The sequence below is a fragment of the Loxodonta africana genome, chromosome 3 (assembly GCF_030014295.1).
Source record: "Loxodonta africana isolate mLoxAfr1 chromosome 3, mLoxAfr1.hap2, whole genome shotgun sequence".
Classification (NCBI taxonomy): domain Eukaryota; kingdom Metazoa; phylum Chordata; class Mammalia; order Proboscidea; family Elephantidae; genus Loxodonta; species Loxodonta africana.
Genome location: NC_087344.1, coordinates 102,694,800 through 102,719,869, shown reverse-complemented (window position 1 = coordinate 102,719,869; position 25,070 = coordinate 102,694,800). Strand labels below are relative to the sequence as shown.

Here is a 25,070-nt window from a genome sequence, read left to right as displayed (position 1 = left end):
AACATTTTCTTCTTGATAGAAGTGCACGGTACCATTTATGAAGTGATCTTGCCAAAAACTTTGATCCTGAATATGACCAAGGATCTAGATCCAACTACCAGCTTACAAAAAAACATAGAGGAACATGTTAAATAACACCACAGGCATGCAATCAATAATAACTCTACAGGGATGCAATTTATAAAATCTACAGAACAAATTATCCTGTTTCTTCAACAAATAAATCACATGGGTAAAAGAGATGGGGAAATTTTGTAGATGAAAAGACTTCCCCATAGTTAGTGAAATACCTGTCTCTTTCTCCCATAGTAATTCATAACATTACATGTTTATAGGTGTTTCTGTCCCATTAGACAGTTTCTCAAGACCAGGAAATGCCTTCTTAATCTTCCTTTATTTCCCTGGTGCCCAACACAGTGCCTGACATTTGGTGGGGAGTATTTCCTATATAAATTTCAGTTGATGACTTAAGTGGTTAGTCAGCCATAGTCATCTTTTGATGTTCTTTTTATTAGTAAAGTGACAAATTATAATTTTCCCATATTTTTTCCTTTTGCACTTTTGTCTATTTTTAGTACAGCCGACTCTTCAGTTTAATACTTCGTGATTGCATGCTTACTTGTCAAAGACGCTATCACCCTCCCACCATGGAAGTTACTTTATTGTTTTTGTTGATTGTAAAGATCATAGATGCTCATTGGAAAAAAAAAATTCAAACAAAATAGGAAAATTTAAGAAAGTAAAAGCCATCACAACCCGAAGATAACCACTTTTAATATTTCAGAAACACTCTTGTAGATTTCATCCTCATTTTTTCTGTGTCGCTCCATGCATACATACACAGTTTTCCAACAATGAGGTATTGCCGCTCTACATACTGCTCTGGAACCGTTTTTTTTTTTAAATCCAACATACTGTGTATCTTTTTCCGCACCAAAAAGTGCTGCTACACATTGTCATTTTGGGTACTCCAGAATATTTCTTCTTATTAAAAGAAAAAACCCATTGTCATTGAGCCGATTTCTACTCATAGTGACTCTATAGGTCAGAGTAGAACTGCCCCATAGGATTTCCAAGGAACTGCTGGTAGATTTGAATTGCCTGACCTTTTAGTTGGCAGCCTGAGCTCTTAACCACTGTTCCAGAATCCAAACTAAACCCGCTGCCACTGAGTCTGTTCCAACTTATATGATCCTATAGACAGAGTAGTACTGCCCCATAGGATTTTGGGCTAACGGAGTCTAGAGGCCATGACCTCTGGGGTTCCTCTAGTGTCAGACCATTAAGTCTGGTCTTTTTATTAGAAATTGAGGTCTGCATCCCACTTTTCTCCTGCTCCATTGGATATTCTCTGTTGTGTTCCCTGTCGGGGCAGTCATTGGTGTGGTAGCTGGGTACTGTCTAGTTCTTCCGGTCTCAGGCTGATGGAGTCTCTGGCTTATGTGGCCCTTTCTGTCTCTTGGGCTCCTAGTTTCCTTGTGTCTTTGGTGCTCTTCATTCTCCTTTGCTCCAGGTAGGTTGAAACCAATTGATGTATCTTAGGTAGCGGCTTGCTAGCTTTTAAGTCCCCAGATGCCACTCACCCAAGTGGAATGCAGAACGTTTTCTTAATACACTTTGTTATGCCAGTTGACCTAGATGTCGCCTGAAACCATGGTCCCCAGATCCCCGCCCCTGCTACTCAGTCCCTAAAAGTGTTTGGTTGTATTCAAGAAACTTCTTAGCTTTTGGTTCAGTGCAGTTTTGCTGATTTGGCCTGTGTTGTGTGTTGTTCTTCCCTTCACCTAAAATAATTCTTGTCTACTATCTAGTTAGTGAATACCCCTGTCTCTCCCTCCCCACCCTGGTAACCATCAAAGGATGTTTTCTTCTGTGTTTAAAGCTTTTCATGAGTTCTTGTAATAGCGGACAAATACAGTATTTGTCCTTTTGTGACTGACTAATTTCACTCAGCATAATGCCTCCCAGATTCCTCCATGTTATGAGATGTTTCACGGATTCATTGTTGTTATCATTTGTAGTATTCCATTGTGAATATACCATAATTTGTCCATTTAGCTGTTGATGGGCACCTGGGCTGTTTGCATCTTTTTGCTATTGTAAACAGTGCTGCAATGAACATGGGTGTGCATATCTATTTGTGTGAGGGCTTTTATTTCTCTAGGATATATTCCAAGGAGTGGGACTGCTGGATTGTATGGTAGTTCTATTTCTAGCTTTTCGAGAAAGCGCCAAATCGATTTCCAAAGTGGTTGTACCATTTTATATTCCCTCCAGTGAACTGTCAAATTTTGATTAGCAGGTGAGCTCTTAACCACAGCGCCACCAGGGCTCCTTTTTTTTATTAAATGTATCTTAATTTACTTAAGTGATCAGGTACTATTCCTTTATAATTATCTATTATTATTCTCTATTGTAAAAAATGTTGTAGTGAATTTCATTGAACACACACATTTGTACATGTGCGCATTTGTCTCCTTTAGGCTAGAAGTGGGTTTGTTGGGTCAAAGGTTATGTTCATTTAAAATTTCTATTTTGTCCTACCATCCTCCTGAAAATTTAAACCTATTTTCATTGCCCCTGCAATTGATTAGCAGGATTTTATTATGCTTAAAGGGACCTTGGTGTGCAGCAATTTAAGAGCTTGGCTGCTAACCAAAATGTTGGAAGTTCAAATCTACCATCCGGTCCTTGGAAACCCTGTGGGACGGTTCTGCTCTGTCCTATAGGGTCCTATGACTCGGATCAACTCGAGGGGAATGGGTTTTTTTTGTTTTTTGGTTTATATTATGCTTGAAGGCTTGTTCATCAGCTCTTAGCAGTAGTCGTCAAGTAAAGTAACTCATTGTTTTTTTAGCCCTTTTTTTAAAAATAAGTTTTATTGTGCTTTAAATGAAAGTTTACAAATCAAGTCGGACTCTCATATAAAAATTTATAAATACCTTGCCGTATGCTCCTAATTGCTCTCTCCCTAATGAGACAGCACACTCCTTCCCTCCGCTCTTTTTTTTTTTTCGTGTCCGTTTGTCCGGCTTCTGAGTCCCTCTACCCTCTCATCTCAACTTCAGACAGGAGATGCCAGCATAGTCTCATGTGTCTGCTTGATCCGAAAAGCTCATTCTTTATCAGTATCATTGCCTATCCCATAGTCCAGTCCAGCCCATGTCTGAAGAGTTGGCTTTGGAACTGGTTCCTGTCTCGGGCTAACAGAAGGTTTGGGGACCATGACCTCCGGGGTCCTTCTAGTCTCAGTCAGGCCATTAAGTCTGGTCTTTTTATGAGAATTTGGGGTCTGCATCCCACTGCTCTCCTGCTCTCTCAGGGATTCTCTGTTGTGTTCCCTTTCAGGGCAGTCATCAGTTGTAGCGGGGCACCATTGAGTTCTTTTCTCAGGCTGATGTAGTCTTTCCTTTATGTGGCTCTTTCTGCCTCTTGGGCTCATAATTACCTTGTGTATTTGGTGTTCTTCATTCTCCTTTGATCCAGGTGGGTTGAGACCAATTGATGCATCTTAGATGGCTGCCCTGGTGGTGTAGTGGTTAAGTGCTATGGCTGCTAACCAAAAGGTCAGCAGTTCAAATCTGCCAGGCACTCCTTGGAAACTCTATGGGGCAATTCTACTCTGTCCTAGAAGGTTGCCATGAGTCAAAGTCGACTTGCCGGCAGTGGGTTTGGTTAGATGGCTGCTTGCTAGCCTTTAAGACCCCAGATGCCACTCACCAAAGTGGGATGAAGAATGTTTTCTGAATAGATTTTATTGTGCCAGTTGACTTAGATGTGCCCTGAAACCATGGTCCCCAAACCCCTGCCGCTGCTATGCTGGCCTTCGAAGCATTCAGTTTATTCAGGAAACTTCTTTGCTGTTGGTTTACTCCAGTTGTGTTGACCTCTTCTGTATTGTGTGCTGTCTTTCCCTTCACCTAAAATAGTTCTTATCTATTATCTAATTAGTGAAAACCCCCCTCCCTCCCTCACTCCCTCCCCCTCTCTTGTAACCACAAAAGAATGTTTTCTTCTCAGTTTAAACTATTTCTCAAACTCTTATAATAGTGGTCTTATACAATATTTGTCCTTTTACAACTAATTTCACTCAGCATAATGCCTTCCAGGTTCCTCCATGTTATGAAATGTTTCACAGATTCATCACTGTTCTTTATCCATGTGTAGTATTCCATTGTGTGAATATATCATAATTTATTTATCCATTCATCCATCGATGGGCACCTTGGTTGTTTCCATCTTTTTGCTATTGTAAACAGTGCTGCAGTAAACATGGGTGTGCATGTATCTGTTCATGTAAAGGCTATTATTTCTCTAGGATATACTCCAAGCAGTGGGATTGCTAGATCGTATGATAGTTCTATTTCTAGCTTTCTAAGGAAGTGCCAAATCGATTTCCAAAGTGGTTGTACCATTTTACATTCCCATGGGCAGTGTATAAGTGTTCCAATCTCTCCACAGCCTCTCCAACATTTATTATTTTGTGTTTTTTGGACTAATGCCAGCCTTGTTAGAGTGAGATGAAATCTCATTGTAGTTTTGATCTGCATTTCTCTAATGGCTAATGATCGTGAGCATTTCCTCATGTTTGTTAGCTACTTGAATGTCTTCTTTAGAAGTGTCTGTTCATATCCTTTGCCCATTTTTTGTGTTATTTGTCTTTTCGTAATTGAGTTTTTGCAGTATCATGTAGATTTTAGAGATCAGACGCTGATCGGAAATGTCATAGCTAAAAACTTATTCCCAATCTGTAGGTAATCTTTTTACTCTTTTGGGGAAGTCCTTGGATGAGCCATAGGTGTTTGATTTTTAGGAGCTCCCAGTTATCTAGTTTCTCTTCTGCATTGTTAGTAATGTTTTGTATACTGTATATGCCATGTATTAGGGCTCCTAGCATTGTCCCTGTTTTTTCTTTCATCATCTTTATAGTTTTAGATTTTATATATAGGTCTTTGATCCATTTTGAGTTAGTTTTTCTGCATGGTGTGAGATATGGGTCTTGTTTCATTTTTTTGCAAATAGATATCCAGTTATGCCAGCACCATTTGTTAAAAAGACTGTCTTTTTCCCATTTAGCTGACTTTGGGTCTTTGTCAGATATCAGCTGCTCGTATGTGGGTGGCTTTATGTCTGGATTCTCAATTCTGTTCCATTGGTCTATGTATCTGTTGCTGTAGCAGTACCAGGCTGTTTTGACTACTGTGGCGGTATAATATGTTCTAAAATCAGGTAGAGTGAGGCCTCACACTTTGTTCTTCTTTTTCAGTAATGCTTTACTTATCCAGGGCCTCTTTCCCTTCCATATGAAGTTGGTGATTTGTTTCTCCATTTCATTAAAAAATGTCGTTGGAATTTGGATTAGAATTGCGTTGTAACTAAAGATCGCTTTTGGTATAGCAGACATTTTTACAATGTTAAGTCTTCCTATCCATGACCAAGGTATGTTTTTCCACTTATGTAGGTCTGTTTTGGTTTCTTGCAGTAGTGTCTGTAGTTTTCTTTGTATAGGTCTTTTACGTCTCTGGTAAGATTTATTCCTAAGTATTTTGTCTTCTTGGGGGGCTACTGTAAATGGTATTGATTTGTTGATTTCCTCTTTTTGTTGGTTTAGAGGAATGCAACTGATTTTTGTATGTTTATCTTATAACCTGATACTCTGCTGAACTCTTCTAATAGTTTCAGTAGTTTTCTTGAGGATTCTTTAGAGTTTTCTGTGTATAAGATCATGTCATCTGCAAATAGAGATACTTTTACTTCTTCCTTGCCAATCTGGATGCCCTTTATTTCTTTATCTAGACTAATTGCTCTGGCTAGGACCTCCAGCACAGTGTTGAATAAGAGTGGTGATAAAGGGCATCCTTGTCTGGTTCCTGATCTCAAGGGGACTGCTTTCAGACTCTCTCCATTTAGGATGATGTTGCCTCTTGGCTTTGTATAAATGCCCTTTATTATGGTGAGGAATTTTCCTTCTATTCCTATATTGCTGAGTTTTTATCACGAATGGGTGTTGAACTTTGTCAAGTGCCTTTTCTGCGTTGATTGATAAAATCATGTGATTCTTTTGTTTTATTTATATGATGGATTACAGAAATTGTTTTTCTAATGTTGAACCATCCCTGCATACCTGGTATGAATCCCACTTAGTCATGGTGAATTATTTTTTTGATATGTTGTTGAATTCTATTGGCTAGAATTTTGTTGAGGATTTTTGCATCTAAGTTCATAAGGGATACAGGTTTGTAACTTTCTTTTTTTGTGGTGTCTTAATTGGTTTTGGTATCAGGGATATGCTGTTAGTCGTTTCTTTCATGTCTTTTTTCCTGAATTATTTCTGTTTTCTGTATTGGCAGCAGGAGCTACTAAAGTTTGTGTAAGATTTAATGTTCAAAGCTGGGCATGAAGCCGAATAAATTCAGAATAGAATGTGATTGCCATGTAGTAACTACCTAAAACTATTATCATATTGTTATAATTTTCTTTTAGCAATAATGTGCAATGTTATACTTCTTAAATCCTTGATCACGTTTATTCAAAAAGCTACATTTATAAATGTCATTCTGTTTATATCTGCCTGGAGGAAGTAAGATTATATTAGAACTATGTTTTAATTTATTGATAATATTTGAGTCCATACTCATTTATTTTTTAGAAGCCTTTTTCTGAGGAAAGGTCATGATTTTTCAAAACTGACCAGATTTCACCTCTGCCCGTTATTTAACATGTTTATACGCAAATAATGTACACCTTCTACTGTGTTTACCAGCTCTTCTTCCTTTGACGAGGTATTTTTGTCAGTGCTCTGTGCTGTTTTTTTTGCAATAATATGTAAAAAAAAAAAAAAAATTATGGGGCGGTTCTTGTGAAAATACCTTGAACTGGGCTGGGCGAGGAATGGTTGGCAAACAAATGTAGAAGGTGTACATTATTTGCATAAGAACATGGTAGTTGTGTATGAAAATCACTTAACTTGTCTGGGCCGTAATTCATCTCCAAAATTGTGATGTAGTTGAATGATTGCTTTAAGGATACAATAAAACATTGTATATGAAAATACCTAGCATGGTAGCTAACAAATGCTAATAATTTAGTGTTTGTTCTTCTATTTATTTTGTGATATCTAGTGATTTGTAGTGGTTTTAGATATGTGTTCATCATTTATACTGTTGCTTTCACAGAAATCTTCTCTACGTATACCCTCAAAGTCTCAATTTTGCCAATCGCCAGGGTTCTGCCAGAAATATAACAGTGAAAGTCCAGTTCATGTATGGGGAGGATTCAAGCAATGCCATGCCGGTAAGAAGTGTTCTTTACTTTTCATTTGCTCATACATGGTTTAAATAGACTTTTCGTTGTTGTTATTGTTCTCTTTTGGTTGGGAGCTCCATACTGGAAAATAATATGATCTTTTAATTCAGATAGTTAGGTGTATTTAAAGTCTTATTTACTTTTTGAGGACTTGGTATAATGCCTTCCCAAAGATGGAAAGATGAATAGAACTTTTAATTTAGGGGCTATAAAACAAATACATATAAGTATAAGATAGTGGCTTTCAAAAGAGAGATCAGAATCATGTAGGGAACTTTATTGAAGTACAGATACCTTCTGTCTACTCTTACCATCTGTGATTTTGATTCTTCTCACTCTCCTTTTAGAATGAAGGGTCAGGTAAGGAAGGTGGGAGGTGATGGGTGGTGTATGAGGTCATATTATATTTTGAAAATGTTTCCTAGGTGATTTTAACATGTATGGCTCTTTGCATGTTGGTTGAGAAGCTATGGCAGTCGTTCTCAACATTGGTCGCACATTAGCCTCACCTGGGAGCTTTTAAAAACAGTGATGCCCAAGATGAGTCCCACTTGAATTAAATCATAATCTCTGGGGCTGAGAACCAGGCTTCAGTATGTTTAAATTTCCCCAAAAGAATACATTGTGCAGCGAATGTTGAAAACCAAGGGATGTGCTAGTTATTAGATGATTGGTATATGTTTTCAAAGGCATTTATGTTCAGAGGTTAGACAGTATGTCTTGCTGAGGTAACAAGCAAGTATTTTGTTGGGAAGGTATGTTTGGGCTGAAATTTGAAGGGTGATCATAATGCCAGTGGCAATGTGTTGGGAGGGTAGGGGAAGGAGAGCATTTCAAGTGGGAGAAAGTCCATGAACAGACATATAGTGGTGAGTTGTGAATGACTCAGAGCAATGGAAAATAAGTGAGAAGTAGGAGACTGGAACCAGACTGGGGAGACTCTTGACTGCCTGAATTGTGACTTAGGATTTGTTGAACACTAATAAACTTAAGTTTTATAAAAGTAGATTTTTGGCTCAACTGAAGTTAGTAACGTGTGTACGGTTCTCTCCTTAAGGTAGAAGTGGTTTTGTGGGTTCCATCCGAGCACGCCATTGTTGTATATGTTCAGCCTCTGAGAATTCTAGTGGAATGCAGATGAGCTAAGAAATAGGTGTATTGTTAACAGAGTCTTATTTTATCTTTCTATGTGAGTCATTTGTATCAAGTGCTTCAGATTTTCCATGTAGGAAAAATAGATTTTTTTATTCCCTATTGCCTCAGTTTCATCAGCATTTATAGATCTCCATGGCAGCAGTGAGCACAAATTATTCATCTTTGTATTCTCCTTGGCAGGCATTTCAGATCACTGCAATATAATACATGCTGAATAAATATTTGTTGAATAAATGTAGAATTTATTTTTGCAGTTTGGATTGGCATTTCACACTCTTTAATAACTTCATTTCTGCTAAGGGAATGAGTATACTAAAATAGTTGTTGAAAAATACTAGACTGTGAAAATAGATGTTTTGTCAACCTATATGTGAATTGCTATATGAATTTTAGCTTATGACAAATGTAGTGTATGTAAGTAATCTTTTTATTGTTTGCCTAATAAACTTTTACTGGTACTTGCTTATGTTTATATGTTGCCTCCTCTCCAGAGCCCAGCTGTAGCCACCTCACATTGTCGGTTAGACCACTCCCTCTTCCATGCCACCACAGCCTCTTCTCACTTCTTTCATGGGCCTTATCACTTTGTGATTGTGTGTTTATTTCTTCATCTGGCCCACTAGATTGTGAGCTCCTGGAGGACAGGGGCCATGCCTTATTCATGTCTATATCTTGGCACCTGTCGTAGTACTTGGTACATAATTGAAACTCAGTCCATGTTGTTGAATAATTAAAAATACATTTCAAATAGTCAGTAAAGGAACACTGCCCATTTTGTATCCTTCATGTTACATAAGTAAATGAGATGTTTGGTGAAAAGTGATAGCTTCCCAGAGGGGGAAGAAAAAGGTACTGAGTTTCTTTCAGTTGTGCATTATTAGTCATATGAAAATATAATGCTTTTATGCTTATGTGAATGGCTGGTTTGAAAGAGTGTGTAAGCATGGATATATTGTGTGTGTGCTTATTTTTTTTAATAATGATTATTCAGATGAATCCTAAGATTAATTATTTGATCAAATAATGTGAGTATGATAAAATTGTAATCCTCATAATCCTGGCACTGGAGCAAAATTTTATAAGAACATAGTAAGGTATTCTTAGCACAATGATGAAATTAGAGGTATTTGAGGAAGTGATAATTATTTCCACTTTTGCACACCCTTAAAATAAGGTCCTGCTTAAAATGTTGCACAAAGAAGCATAAAGACCTGTTAATATGTTCTTTTACTTTAAGGATGGTGACAGTTACTCCCTTTATATAAAGAATAAACTTTGAGTTGTTTTACCAGATGTGTTGGTGGAAGTGTGATGACAGATCCATATACCACATATCCATATACATGCATATATAGAGTTGGCTGGCCAGATTTAAGGGTGTAACCTATGGCTAGAAAACATTGCAAGCCTACCTTGCTCACATAGGAATCAGCTGTGACCTTGACATCATTGAGCCATTTATCTAATCAGCTGCCCTAATTAACCACAGTATTGCTGTTAGGGAAAGATACAAGGCTAAATTATTTTAGCTTTAAGCTTAGGCTTTCTTCAAAAGTAGTAGTGTTTTTTTTCAACGGTGGATTTTTTTTTTTTTTAAACAAATATGTAACAATGAAGTGTATTGTATCTTTCATGTTGCAGAGTAGCTGCAGGGAGTGTTAGATGCAAAGGACATATAACTTGACCTAAAATGGGATTTTTAAAATATCATTTATAAATAATTTATATATGACTTTCAGAATGACGCTGCTGTTTTAGTGGAGAAGCCACCAATTTGTATAGATTTTTGCCACTATTCTAGGATCATACTTGTGTAAATTCCAAATTGTATATTACATCCAGATTTAAAATGAATTCTTCACCTTCTTTAAGAAAAAGGAAAAGGAAGGAAATGTTCCTTTCTGCCTAGCAGATACAAGCCTAATTGAAAAAAAATTTTTGAATGTTTGAATGTCAGATGGGTCTATCGAAAGGAAATTTACAATTAAGCAATTGAACTTATTAATGAATGTCAGTAAGGCACATTGGTCCATGTGTTCTTCATTGGGTTGATTTTTGCCCATTGTTCTCAGTTATTAAACTGGACAAATTCTTACATAGATATGAAACATCCAGCATTTATAACAACAAAGTTTCAACATGCTGTTATTTGTTACAGGTAATCTTTGGTAAATCTAGCTGTTCAGAATTTTCAAAGGAAGCCTATACAGCCGTAGTATATCATAACAGGTACTGAATTCAAATATTTCTTTCAAAGTTACTCACTTCTCAGTGGCATGGTTAGCTCTCACCTTAGTGTGTTTACCAAATGCTTTGCTGCACTGAATGTGCTAAATTCAAGACACCTGACATCAAAGTTATAATTTTCAACCTGTGGATGCACAGTCATTCTCTGCGGACATCTCAAATATATGACTTTGTACACAAAGCATCTTTTCTATCTAATTCTCTAATTCTTTCATTTTTATTGTATTACTGTTTATCATTGTGGCCTCTGATTCTTTGGTCTTTCCCTTTTATCCTGTCCTGATAACTCTGTACTTAATTTACTCAGCTTGAACCCATTAGCCACTTAAATTGGTGGTATTCTCCACAGCCAGTAATCCTTTGGCTTAGTTGACTTTACATTTGGACAATTGCTAATTTTGAGTAATGTTTAATTTCTGCTTCTTTTTGGGTTATTGAATGCTGTTGGAGAAAATCAGAAAATTGTATTGGTGAGAATCATCACAAATTGGTGTTATTTTATTGTATGATGGGGTTACAGTAATTCATTTTTTTAAATCTCCTTTTGCCCCACCACACTTGGCAAACCTTACTGTTCTCATTTTTTTTTACCTTCTTTGTCTCATTTAACAGCACTATTTTAAACCTTTCTTCCCCTTCCTCAGGCTCTCTTTTCTGTTTGCTTTATTCCCAGCATTCTTATTTTATTAAGTTGACTGAAACCATCCACCTTGAGATCCACCAACCTCTCTACTCTTCTAGAATTATCTCCGTCCTAACCTGCCATTTCTTGTGTTTCAAGGGTAGTAATAGCCCACTTCTTTCTCATTGTGACTCTCTACCTCTGCTGCAAACCACCTCGTCCAGCCTTTTCCAGAATGTGGTGCAATCAGTTTTCTCTTGCATTATCAGTCTTTCCCCTCTTTTAAAAAGTAAGAAGTCTTTCTTCAGTGCTGTTGTGTAGCATGAGTTTCCTTGCCCTCTTTAAAACTTTCTTATTTCTCACTTTTGTTTGATGATCTTATCTCAGTTTCCTTCTGTCTTTTTGAACATTCCTTTTCTGTAGTATTTTTTTTCTCTTAAAATGAAAGCATTCCACAAGGTTTTGCCCTTTGTCTCTTTTCCCTATATATTCTCTCCCTAAATAATCTTATCTACTACTACTTTAACTTTTACCTTTATATGGATTGTTCCCAACTTTTTACTTCCATTTGTAACTTTCCTTCTGAGATACAGACAATGTATTTTCAGTAGCCTTCTGGATATAGTCATTTGGGTGACCTTCTGCTCCCACACACCTATCCCTGACCCTTTTCTTTACCCTATCTTCTCTCTGACTTCTTTATCTTTGCAATTTTCCCAATTACTTTGTAATTTCCCCAGTTACTTTGGCTCAAAATTTAAGCATCCCTGCCTTCCTTCTTTTTTTCTCTGATATGCACTTAGCTGTTAAGTCTTGATGATTCTGTTTCTTGTACTGTCCTGTTTCTGGGCCTTTCTTGGATATATATATATATATATTATGCTAATGTTCTTTCCATCTGTTTATTAAACTCCAGCTTATTCTTTAAGGCCCATATCATATATCATTGACAATCCTTGATCTCAAACTTTAATAATCTGTTCAGCCTTGTTTTTGAAACACTATATGCTGTATACCAGGGGTTGGCAAACTTTTCTTTTAAAGGGTCAGATATTATATATTTTAGGCTTCGTGGACTGTATGGTCATTGCTGCAACTATTCAGCCCTGCCCTCTTCAATTGTAGAGCAAAAGCAGCTGTAGAAAGTAAGTAATATAAATGCATGGGTATTGCTGTGTTCCAATAAAACTTTATTTATGGAGAGTGAAATTTGAATTTTATATAATTTTCACAGGTTATGAAATATTCTTTTGATTTTTTTTTTTTTCCAGCCATTTAAAACTGTAAAAACCATTGTTAGCTTGCAAGCTGTACAAAAATAGGTGATGGGCTGGATTTGGCCCATGGACCATCGTTTGCCAATCCCTGCTTTGTAGCATATATATATATGTATGTATGTATATACACTCACACACATATATAAAATCTTCATACTAAATTACAAGCTTTTTGAGGGTAGTTTTCAAAACCACCACAAAATTGCAAAATGTTTAGCCTACAAGTTGGGCAGTTAAAATATTTGTTGAATTAATAATTCTCATAGATGTTCAATTTTCCACAGAATCATTCACATAATATGATTTCTGGACAGAAATGAACTAAAGCACTCAATATCAGGAAAGATATTTATAGAGTTTAGTAATGTGTAAAATTTTATCAATTTGTAGCTAGGTCTTTATGTTTTTGCTCTCAGCAGTAGTGGAATTAACATGACGGTACCATCTGACATTGCTGGTAAATTCAGTTTTCTCATAATTCAGTGGTGATAAATGAGATTAGTAATAAGAGGCATAAGATCTTTTCATTTTCCAAAGTCACCGAATTCTCAGATGACTGGCACTGGTTATCTTTCTTATTGCTGTTAAAAGCCCTGTTCCACTTATATCTCTGAGATCAAATCTACAACTGTTAGCCTTTTTGAAGCTTATTTGAGACGGAAGGATATTTAACTTGGAAAGGTATTTGACCTATTAGCATCCAAAAAAAACCCCTAATTGATGGCACAGCCTTTACTTTAAAGATAATTGGAGCCATATGGTTTGAATGCATTTTCATGCAATGTAACTCTGAGAGGTGCTAACTGAATTTGGAAGGTTGGGACGCTAAGGGCCTATTCTTTTTAAGTCTGTATCATAAACAGCAGCCATGCTTTCCTATTAAAATGCCCATAGGGGCCACTCTCAATGACTATTGGAATGAAAGAATGGAAGTACCATTGGTTTTATCAAATAAGATACTTGTTGTATTTGTACAGTGACTGGGAACACTCTAAATTGTGGGAGAAGTGCAATTTGTGGTCATCCCATCTCCCCCCTTCCTTTAAGCATTCAGTCAAATACACTAGTTCATGTTTTGGTAACATTTTTTATTCCTTCAACAATTAAATAATAATTTATATAGGACATTCCATAGGGAGTCCAATGTGATATTGTTATTTAAAGATACTGTTTTTTTTTCTTTTTTTACAAAGGGAGGATACAAATTAGTCATATGAAGCTGTTCTATAGAAGAAGAGTTTTTTTTTTTAAATGTGGTTTTAAAACATACGCTTTTTAAAAACTTCTTTTTTCTTTGTAATGTGTATTCAGAGTTGGCTCTTAAATGTAGAAAACTCCGCCCTAGTCTCCTCTTTTATACAGTAAGGAAGATCTCAGCACCAAGGTGGTAATTGTGAATGAATCTTCAAATAGTAGAGTTACTCAGTCCATTATAAAGACTGGATGAGGAATTTCAGAAACAATGACCACTCTGTATGATTTAATTACTTAGAGATTGGAAATAAAAATATTTTGGACTAGAAGAAAAATTAAGCATGAGTAGTAAAATTAATTTAAAAAGTACTCAGATATACAAATTTAATACTTATTAGTTTTGAACAAACTACTGACTCTTTATTGATCTCTTTTTTGTTGTTGTTGTTTGTTTTTTTATATGAAGGTCTCCTGATTTTCATGAAGAAATCAAGGTTAAACTCCCTGCTACTTTAACCGACCATCATCATTTGCTTTTTACTTTCTATCATGTTAGTTGTCAACAAAAACAAAATACTCCACTTGAAACTCCAGTTGGATATACAGTAAGTCTGTTTTATTGAATATTTAGCTCCTTGATCTTAAAAATAATTTTAAATTTATATAAAAATAATTATGATATTTAAGATATAGTCGATGTTTATTACTATTTGAGTATTTCTTATCTGATTCCCCATAGCTATAAAGTTGCATTGGTTAGGAAGAGTCATCATAATAAGAAAATACTTATTAATGTAATTAATTAGTTTATTAGCTAACATGTTTAACACTTGGGTGTTCATTCCTAATTTTTTGGTGTTTATCCAATAGTATAGTGGCACTTAACTGGTAAACTAAAGGGTGGCAGTTCAAACCCACCCAGCAGTACCACAGAAGAAAGGCTTGGTGGTCTGCTTCTGTTGAAATTACAGCCAGGAAAACCCTATGGAGCAATTCTACTCTGAAACCATTTGGTCTCCATGAGTCAGAATTGAGTCAGTGGCAACAGGCTCTTTTTTTTGCTATCCAGTAGTGTAGTGTAGATATAATGCAAATTATGTAATAAAAAAAACAACGGATTTAAGGGTTCTTCAAAAGAGAACGGTTTGAATATAAAATGATTAAAAGAGACTGTTGAAATTAAAACCCTCAAGTATTTTTATAAGACTCATCCTCGTTATGATTGGGTTGCGAAGGTAAACCTAAGGTGAAGGATATTATAATGTTCTGTCACACAGTTTTGTCAGCAAAATCAAGCTTCTACCCAAAAGAGAAAACATTAAATTAATTTTTATAGTTGTTTTTGCAGTTTGTGACCTGAGTTTTACTAAATGTAAGAAAGTAAATTTATGTTCATACTTTTTAGTTTTGTTTTCAAAATTCATTTCCAGTCAAATATTTCTTTCACTATTTACTTTGTTAGGGTTTTTTGTTGTTGTTGATTTTATTTCTGTTGTTTTTTTTGTGACTTAGGAGACCCCATGTGTTACAGAGTAGTACTGTTCCATAGGGTGTTCTTGGTTGTAATCTTTACGGAAGCAGGCCGCTGGATAGGTTTGAACTGCCAACCTTTTGGTTACCAGATAAGTGCAAACCGTGCCAGCCGTTGAAGGACCTTTCACTATTTATTTTGAAAGCATTTTTCCAATATTAAGTCGATTCACTTTGTGACCTTTTTCTAGTACTGCCTTCCCCTTGTATAATGGACCTCCTATAGATTTAGATATTACATGGCTAGTAATCATAATGTTTTGGGGATCTTCTTTAATAAAACATGATCCTCGTGGAAACTTTTCTCTAGAGGAATTATGAAGGCCTATTATTATTTGTTATGTAATAAAATCCCTTTGTGTTTGGTGATACAAGACAAATTTGGGTCATACTAAGTTCTTCAAGAGCCCCAGTGGTGCAGTGGTTAAGAGCCACGGCTGCTAACCAGAGGGTTGTCATTTCGAATGCACTAAACCGCTCCTTGGAAATCCTGTGGGGCAGTTCTGCTGTGTCCTCTAGGGTCGCTGTGAGTCAGAATCGACCTGATGGCAAAGGGTTTGTTTTTTTTTGTGAATTCTTAAAATGGGTTTTCCAAGCAATTGTTTCATAATAAATATTTAAGTTAATATTGTTTCCTTTTCATTTAAAAGTGGATACCAATGCTTCAGAATGGACGATTGAAGACTGGTCAGTTTTGCCTACCTGTCTCACTGGAAAAACCACCACAGGCGTATTCTGTACTGTCTCCTGAGGTCCGTATCTCTCATGTTGAAATTCTCCAGGTTGCATGAAATGGATTTTTCATTACAAACATGTTTTTGCCAAATAATTGACTTTGCTATTCTATCTGTATGTATATAACAAGGTAATAATATTATTTCCCCTGATGATTAAAGTTCATTTACAACTTAGAAGCTTGTATCCTTTTTTTTCTTTTAAATATAAATGTATTCACTTTAAAACTAAAAATAATACATGAAGTGTACACTTAAAGAAAAGTTAAGTTTGGAGAATTTTCATATGGTGATATGAGAAGCTTTTTTAAATAAATGAATGTTACTTTCTTTTAGTAGACTGTTGACATTTCACTAAAAGACTACAGGGAAGAGAACAGATTTCAATTACATTTTTAGAATCTTTTTATAATTAAAGATCATGTAAATGAAAGCAAAATAGCACTAAAAATGCAATACAAGGCTATTGCTCATACCTACCTTCTCCCCATTCTCTGTCACTCACTTTCCCCTAGCCGTACAGCCTTTGCTGTTCCTCAGACACGGTAAGCACATTTCCAGCTCAGAACCTGTGCACTCCGTCTCCAGGGAATGAATGCTGTGTCCCAAGGCCTTCTCCTTAATTTCATTCAGATACCTCGCCAGAGAAGTTGGCATCTTCTGTTACTCTTAGGAGCCTCCATCATTTTTTATCCCTTCACTCTGCTTTATGTTTCCTCATAGCCTTTATTTCTGACTTTATACTTCATATTTCTTTGTTAATCTGTTTATTGTGTGTAGAATGTAAACGCCACGTGAGTAAGGACTTTGTCCTGTTCATTGCTATGTCTACAGTTCTTTAGATTAATGCCTTGCCTGGCACATAGTAGGCATTCAGTAAATATTTATTAAATGAGTGAATAAAGACAAAAGGAAAGAAATACGACCCCCCGCCCCCCCCCCCCCGCAAAAAATCTTTTGTTCAGTTTCTCAGGAACACATCTTTTCACTAAAATAAAGTGGCCTTTTGCCAGGTACAGTATTAGATTTCAAAAGGAAATGTTTTAAAAGAAAATACATTTTTATGGAAATAATGCACTTGTATTTTGATTCACAGATGCAAGTGCACTTTGTATAGGAAGGCTGATTTTCTAGATACTATGCTGTGTGTGTTCAAGTATAAAGAATATCGTGATAATTTGGATTTGATTATTGACCCAGTATAGTGTGGCTGATGGAAATGTGAGATAAACCACATGATTAAATGCTTAAACTTTTGTATATTTTAATTATTATATTAGAGGAGTAATATATATATATTTTTAAATTATGTTTTTAGTGAAAGTTTACACAGGAAATTGGCTCTCATTTAATAATTTCTATACATATTATTCAGTGACATTGGTTACATTCTTCACAGTATATCAGCATTCTCCTTATTTCTGTTTTAATTGTTCTGTTTCCATTAATCTAGCTTCTCTGTCCCCCCCTTGCTTTCTCACCTTTGGTCTAGGGTAAATGTTAACCATTTGGTTTCCTCTAGACGATTATTTTGAGGAGCACAGTACACATGGGTGATATTATTTATTTTATGGGCCAATCTCATTTGGCTGAAAGGTGATTTCTGAGAGTGGTTTGAGTTCTAAGCATAAATAGTATCTCAGGGTGGTAGTCTCGGGGTTTCATCTAGTCTTTACTGGTCCAGTAAATCTGGCCTTTTTTGTAGGAATTTGCATTTTGTTCTATACTTTTCTCCCAAAAAGAATAGTGTATATTTTTAGTTTCATTATTATAACACTAGAATGTATCCTTTAATTTCACTGTTTAAATGCAAACAAGTGAGATAATTATTTAAACATTAAACTTTCATCACCGAAAATAAAATTAAAGAAATTTTTAACTTTTTGGGCATTTAATGCAATTTTGCGTTCAGCTTCCTGGCTGAGGTTGAATTCTGTTTGATTCTTTTTTAAGAATCAGAGACCTAATATTTGTTAACTTCAACAGTTCTTTGGGCCTTAGAATGTGAGTCTTGATATTAAGTATACTTAATCAAAAGAGTTTTTAGTTCTGATAAGTCAAATTTACCTATTTGTAGTTTATTGCTTGTGCTTTTGGTATCATATCTAAGAATCTATTGCCAAATCCAAGGTCATAAAGATTTACTCAAGTTCCCAGGTGATGTTGGGTGTACTGATGCTTAGACCATACTTTCGGAAGCACTGTTTTAAAAGAAGTGTGTGTTCACATATTACTCCTGTGATTTTTTTTTTAAAGTTCACAAGTGTTTCGGGTTCAAAGAACCAATATTATTTTTTGCTTTGACAAATTTCAACCTAACCTCACCAGCTTTTGTTTCAAAACTTGTATTATTTGTCTTAGTAGAGGTACTGCATTTCTTACTTACGTAGTGTTGAATTTTTTAGTAGGAAAATGACTTTGTTTTTTTTCTATAGGTGATAAAAATATAAAATGATAGGAAAGAAATCCCTCCTGTCTTCTATTTTTAACTTTTTTTTTGCTGAGACTTTCTATTTTTTTCATCTCTTTGAAGGATATTCCTAATTGCTTGTTGAAACTATTCTTTTTTATTTTTTTGATGTCTGCTTTAAAATAAAGTCTTTGTCAACTCTGCCTAGCATGTATGTCATCTTAACATTGGACTCTGTTGATTGTTTTTTCTCATTTACATTAAGATTTTTCTGGTTCTTGATATGATGTGTGATTTTCAGTTGTATCTTACACATTTTGTATATTATGAGACTGTATAGCTTATTTAAATCTTCTGTTTTAGCCAGTGAAGGAAAGGGGACGCTGATTGGTACAGCCAGGTGGGGGTAAAGTCCAGGCTCCCCACTCCGCCTCCTTTTACTCCTCTGGGCGAGTTTGGGGGGAGCCCATTACTGGGCAGAAGTGGAATTTTAGGCTCCCCACTAGGCCTCTGTGGACACCTCCACTACCACCACACGGGGGGCTGGTTCCATGGGTGGGTCCCAGTTCCCCACTGTCTTCTCTGATACCACTCCAGTATGTATGAGAGGATCATCTAGTTACAGGTGGGCAAGGGTAGAAGCCTAGGCTCCCCACTCAGCCTATGGGTTTGTTCCCTGGTGTTTGGCCGAAGTAGGGAAATTATTGTGTAAAAATTTTCTGCCTGGCTAGGTTGCCCTTTCGTAGTCCTTTAGCTAGAAAGAGTAGGTTTTTGGGTCTTATTTTTGTCTGCTCCTACTGACGTTTTTGGGTTACCAGTGTCTTCAGCAACCAGTCCAGGATATATTAGGTAAAAATAAAACCCAGTTACCTAGTGCTGCCATAACAAAAAATACCACAAGTGGAGTGGCTTTAAAGAACGGAAATTTATTTGCTCCCAGTTCAGGAGGCTAGAAGTCTGAATTCAGGGTGTGGCTTTAGGGAGAGGTCCTTTCTAACTCAAAAGTGATTAAGTTTAGGACCTCACCTACACTGGTATGACCTCATCCTGTTTTGAAACAGAATTACATCCACAGGTATGGGGGCCAGGACTTCAGTACAGTCACGGCCAGGATAACATCTGCTTGGGCAACATCCAACTGCATATATGTTCCTGGTTCCATAAGGTTGTAATAGAGTTCAGAAGTCCCTATCAGAGAATGGGACATAGTGAGTGTAATGTAGTGAACACAACAGCTTCCCGCATACAACATATGTTTCTCATTTCTCTCGTATACAAAGCGATTGCCCTGCCAGACGCATAATGGTATAGTACATATATAATGGATAATGCATGTGTCTTGATAGTCATTATAAACGCCTATGTTACTGGCTTATGTATGTACTATATTTAATATGAGTTTACCATATAATAGTGTGTGCTTTGACTCTTAGGCAGCAGCATTCAATCTCACATATCATGCATCTCTTGAGTGTTGTAGCATTATCTCTCTGTTTAATTTTCTTTGGAAAATATTACCATGAAGTGCATCATGGCTCCAAAATGCAGCAAAACCAGTGCTAGTGATACCAGTAGCAAGAGGCAAAGGAGAAGTATCAATTTGGAAGTGAAACAAAAGATATGCCTTATAGCTTTGTTGAATATATAATATGGTATTGGCACAACATCCAAATCACATAACGTCATGTTTCACAGAAGGTATCATGGATGTTAAGTGACACACAACTGTACCTATTTTGGAAGGACATAATTTAAAAACGACCATAATAACCGCCTTGTAGTTAAAATAATAAGCTTCTTTTGCTTGCGAATTTTTTTTGTTGTTTAAAGCCTAGTTAAAGCGTAATAGTGTTTAAAATAAAGTGGAATATTATAAACCATTAAAATGAAGTTGCAGATGTCTGTGTATTGACAGCACACAATATACTGTGTGAAAAACAGGTTTTGTAATAATGTTTGATGTCACCTGTGTAAGAGTGTGCATAAAAATATATGTGTATAGAGCAAGATTTGGAATGATATAAAGGGATTTGTCTCCGGGAAGATAAAATTTTGGGTATTTTCTACTTTTTGGTTTTTGAACCTGTTAATTCTTTTGTGGGCAACATATATTGATATAGTAATAAGAATAAACACAAGTTTTTAATTTATTTACCATAAATAAAAATATATTTCCACTCTATTTTTTCTTTTTGAGATATTTTAATTTTTTGTTTTGTGTTCAGAATTAATAATCTACTTAAACCTCTGTGATCACTTTATTTATTACAGGTTCCTCTACCTGGCATGAAATGGGTAGATAATCACAAAGGTGTTTTTAATGTTGAAGTTGTTGCTGTTTCATCTATTCACACACAAGTGAGTTTTAATAATTTTTATGATCAAATTTAACTTGGATGAATTGAAGTACTTATGTCAGCTTTGTTATCTGCTCTAAAACTAGCAATGTGTTAGTTAAAAATATATGTTGCTTTTTAGAGGAATCAAACTGGTTTTTCAAAATAAATACACTTCATTTTGAATAATTGATTTCTTTTTCTAAGTTTCTTGTATGTGACAGAACAATTAGAGTTGACAATCATCCAATTAATTATATGTCTCAGACTGAAGATATTTCAAATGGAAAGAGCTCTTAGGGATCATTTGCCCAAATTTTTCACTCTATTTCTGGTACATGCCAACTTCTCCTTAGTGTCTCTGTACTTGCTATTTCTCTAGGTAGAATATTCATTGTTACTTGTTTCTTTTCCTTGTATTCATTTAACTTCTTTTTATTAAGGTTTCTTCTCACCACAGAGAGGCCTTCTCTGGTGACTTTTAAACACATCAACTCTGTCACTGTATCTTCCTACTCTACACTTGCTGCTTATATCTTTTTTCTACTTTCACTGTCTTTCTCTTGTGTGTAAATATGTACGTATATATACACACAGTTGTTTATTATTTCTTTCCTCCATTAGACTATAAGCTTTGTGAGATCAGGAATGTTATCTGTCAAGGAGAGCCTTCCCTTCAAGGACCTTACAGTGTAATAGGGGAAAGTGTAAAAATAATTATAATACAATAAAATTAGTACCGTGCTAGTTATATTAACTAATTGCTTTCAAGTACAGAGGAGGGAGTTGCCTGTTCTGCTGGGACTGAGCTGTTGCATTGATATGTAGGCATTTACCATACAGAGATAGAGACTGTGGGCAACTCAGATGATCATATACCAAGTGCAGAGTGACTGTAGTCTGTATTTAAGGACTGGCAAGTAATCTGGTGTGAATATAATTTTAAGTGCATGGGAAATCGAGATAGATGATGGTGGAAGACCAGGCTGGTAACAGATTATTGAGGACATTGAGTGCCATACAGTTTAGAGTCCAGGTAGCTGGTGATTTTGCTAGCCTAAATAGGGAACATGAGGGAAGTAAATTGGGGGCATGCTAAGGGAGAGTAATTATGGAACTATCATGAGTTTATTTTTTAACATATTGAGTTTGAAATCTCTGTGCAGTTTAGATTGGGTTGTCCAGTAGGCAGTTGTAATTGGTTTGGAGTTTGGGACTGGAGGTAAGAGAATAAACGTGATAGCTAAAAATATACTGATGAATGGGATTTTTCAGGATAAAGTGTAGAGGGAGAAGAGGTGAGTGTTTAATATCGAATTGAAGGTTCACCAACCTGAAAAGGAAAGGGGGTGGTGTGTCAGAGGTCCCTAAGTTCAGTTATTCACTAGGAGAGTTCACAGGACTCAGCATATATTTATACTCAAAGCTATGATTTATTTTAGTAAAAGAATTCAAAGCAAAATCAGCTAAGGGAAAAGGTACATGGGGTGAAGACTGGAGGAAACAAGGCATAAGTTCCCAAGAGTCTTCTCTTTGGTGGAGTTACGCAGGATGAGTTAAGACAACATATGTGAAGTGTTATTTACGAGGGAAGGTCATGACAGACTCAGTGCCCAGGGTTTGTATTAGGGGCTGGTCTCATAGGTATATATATCCTAATACAAACCCTGGGCACTGAGTGGGCTCGTAGGTATCCTCTGCCTAGCAAGTATCAAAATTCCAGACTCCCAGGAGGAAAGTTGGTGCTCAGCATAAACTGTATTGTTTGCACAAACCATTTAGGCACAATGAGCCTGTCTTATGAGTTAGGGTGGTGGGAACCCTTCTGAAATCTAAGTTCCTAGGTGCCAGCTGAGGGCCAGTCTTGTAAACAGGGCTTTCATGGAATAGCAGTCCTAAGCCTGCTATATTAATTCTTTTCTGCACGGGTAGGATAGAGGAAAATAAGAAGATACAGCACCTTAATGCTATGTTTTTTTCTTAAAAAAAAAAAAAAAAAAGGGTTTTATTTAGCAGTACACAGGCAGACCCCAGCAGAAGAATGACTTCATTGAAGGTTTTCGCTTTCTGTGTTACTGGATGTATCCTCTGCCTGGTATATTCTTTACTGCTCTGATAATGAAAAGATTGACATTAAACTATACTGTTGAAACCTATCCTTTTCCTCAGTGGAAGTATTCTTAGTATCACATTGTACCTTCTTAAATATGCAAATACATTATTTTTTATGCTTGGTTTCTTCCTAGTCCTAGGACCATTGTAAGTTTTCTGTTTTTAGAGTTGTCAGTACATTTATCTTTTACACCTTGGTTTTTATAGATGGACACACATGTGTTATCTTTATGTGACAAGAAGGAGTGTGGGGAAAAAAAAGTTATTTAGCTGACTTTAAAATCTATAGACGGTAAGGGAAGAATAAAGTGGAAATCTGTGTAGCACTCTGGTCCTGATGATTAATACTCATTAGTTCATAAATTTTGTAACTATGTGAAAAAATTAAGCATGCATTATAAGCTTTTTAAGAGGATCAAATGAAGATAATAAACATTTCATATGTTTTGGACTTTTTTATAGCTCTTTGAAATATACTGGATATATTTTTAGAGCTCAATAAAAACTTATTTTTTATTCATTTAAATATACACGTATCAAATTAGAACAATGTAAGAATCATAAATGTGAAGCTGTGCTATTACTACTTTCATTGTTAACTAAGTAAAAGTGGTCCAAAGTCCTTTAGAGTTTGGAAATTCGAAGAGTTACGATTGTTTAGTATTTTTGTTCATTCTTTGTTTTAGGATCCTTATCTTGACAAATTTTTTGCTCTGGTCAACGCTCTGGATGAACACATGTTCCCGGTGCGAATAGGGGATATGCGAATCATGGAAAATAACTTAGAAAATGAATTGAAGAGCAGTATTTCAGCATTGAATTCATCTCAGTTGGAACCAGTGGTTCGATTTCTTCATCTTCTGCTTGATAAACTGATTCTTTTGGTTGTTAGACCTCCTGTCATTGCTGGCCAAATAGGTAACTTTACTTATGTTTGGGAATTGATGACATTTATAATTTGACACTCCTGACTTTTGTGGAAATAGAACCATGATTCTTATTTGCTCTCTATAAAGGCTGTGCCTGATATTTTTGTGTTTGTTTCTAATACCAGAAAATATAATTTTTTTTGGTTGTTTTTATAAAATGTACCACATAAACTTCTGCTCAAATTATAGAACCTAATTTATTTGCTTATGAAATATTTATTCACCACTTACTGTGTACCAGATGGAAACCCTGGTGGCGTAGTGGTTAAGTGCTGTGGCTGCTAACCAAAAGGTCAACAGTTTGAATCCACCAGGTGCTCCTTGGAAACTTTGTGGGGCAGTTCTACTCTGTCTTATAGGGTCACTATGAGTTGGAATCGACCCAGTGGCAAGGGGTTTGGTTTGGTGGTTTGTGTACCAGATACTGACAGGCACTGGCCAAGGCATAATTCCTGACTTAAGGATCTCACAGACTTGTTAGGAAAACAGGCAAACACATAAATCATGTTACATTTTACAGAGCATATAATGTAGCAAGTCTAAAATTTCACCATCTGCTCTCCTCTATTTAGGAAAGCTCTTCTTTCTTCCACTTACTCAGAATCTCTACATTCCCTTTTTCCAAGGTTTACTCTTCTGCTCATAGCCTCCACTCTAGTTCTGTAAACTTCTATTAAAGTTCTATAAATTTCTGTATCAGCTAGCCTGATGTAGAAATTTTGTGTTGAGTGGTGTACAAAGGGGAGAAGTATTTAATTCCTTGGGATTTTTTTATAGGAGACTTATAAGTGGAGGTAATTTTTGGGTTGAGAATTTAAAATTGACTAAGAGTCTAAGAGATAAAGACTAGTCCTGGAAGATGAAATGGCATGTACATAGTATATATACAGATAATTGAGCCTGGACATTTGCGGGGGGGATTATAAATAATTATGAGTTGACAGGCTAGTGATTAGAGATGATTTTGGAGAGGGAGATACAGTAGGGACTTCCATGCCACTCGAGGGAATTTGGGCTATTATTCTATAGGGAATCAATAGGCTGTGAAGGGTCTGGTCTTAATTAGGGTAATGATGTGACCCAGTTTGCATTTTAAAAAGATGAGTATGCCACGTGGAGATGGGATAGAAGTGGGAAAATCTGCAGGTAGTGAGACAAAGAAGCAATTTGTAGAATTTCAAAGGAAAGAAGATGAGGTCCTGATAAAGGCCAGGCGATA

The 25,070-nt window shown here is 36.0% G+C and overlaps 1 protein-coding gene across 4 annotated transcripts in view; it reads left to right on the top strand.

Moving 5' to 3' along the window:
• DOCK7 (dedicator of cytokinesis 7) overlaps window positions 1–25,070 on the top strand; it is a 271,372-nt gene that overhangs the window by 124,193 nt on the left and 122,109 nt on the right. For all 4 annotated transcript variants that reach the window (XM_064282069.1, XM_064282072.1, XM_064282070.1 and 1 more), the window contains 6 exons: window positions 7,176–7,293; window positions 10,619–10,689; window positions 14,267–14,405; window positions 15,981–16,082; window positions 20,746–20,832; window positions 23,609–23,840. In XM_064282069.1, the coding sequence (XP_064138139.1) occupies window positions 7,176–7,293; window positions 10,619–10,689; window positions 14,267–14,405; window positions 15,981–16,082; window positions 20,746–20,832; window positions 23,609–23,840 (749 nt within the window). The remainder of the gene's footprint in view (window positions 1–7,175; window positions 7,294–10,618; window positions 10,690–14,266; window positions 14,406–15,980; window positions 16,083–20,745; window positions 20,833–23,608; window positions 23,841–25,070) is intronic.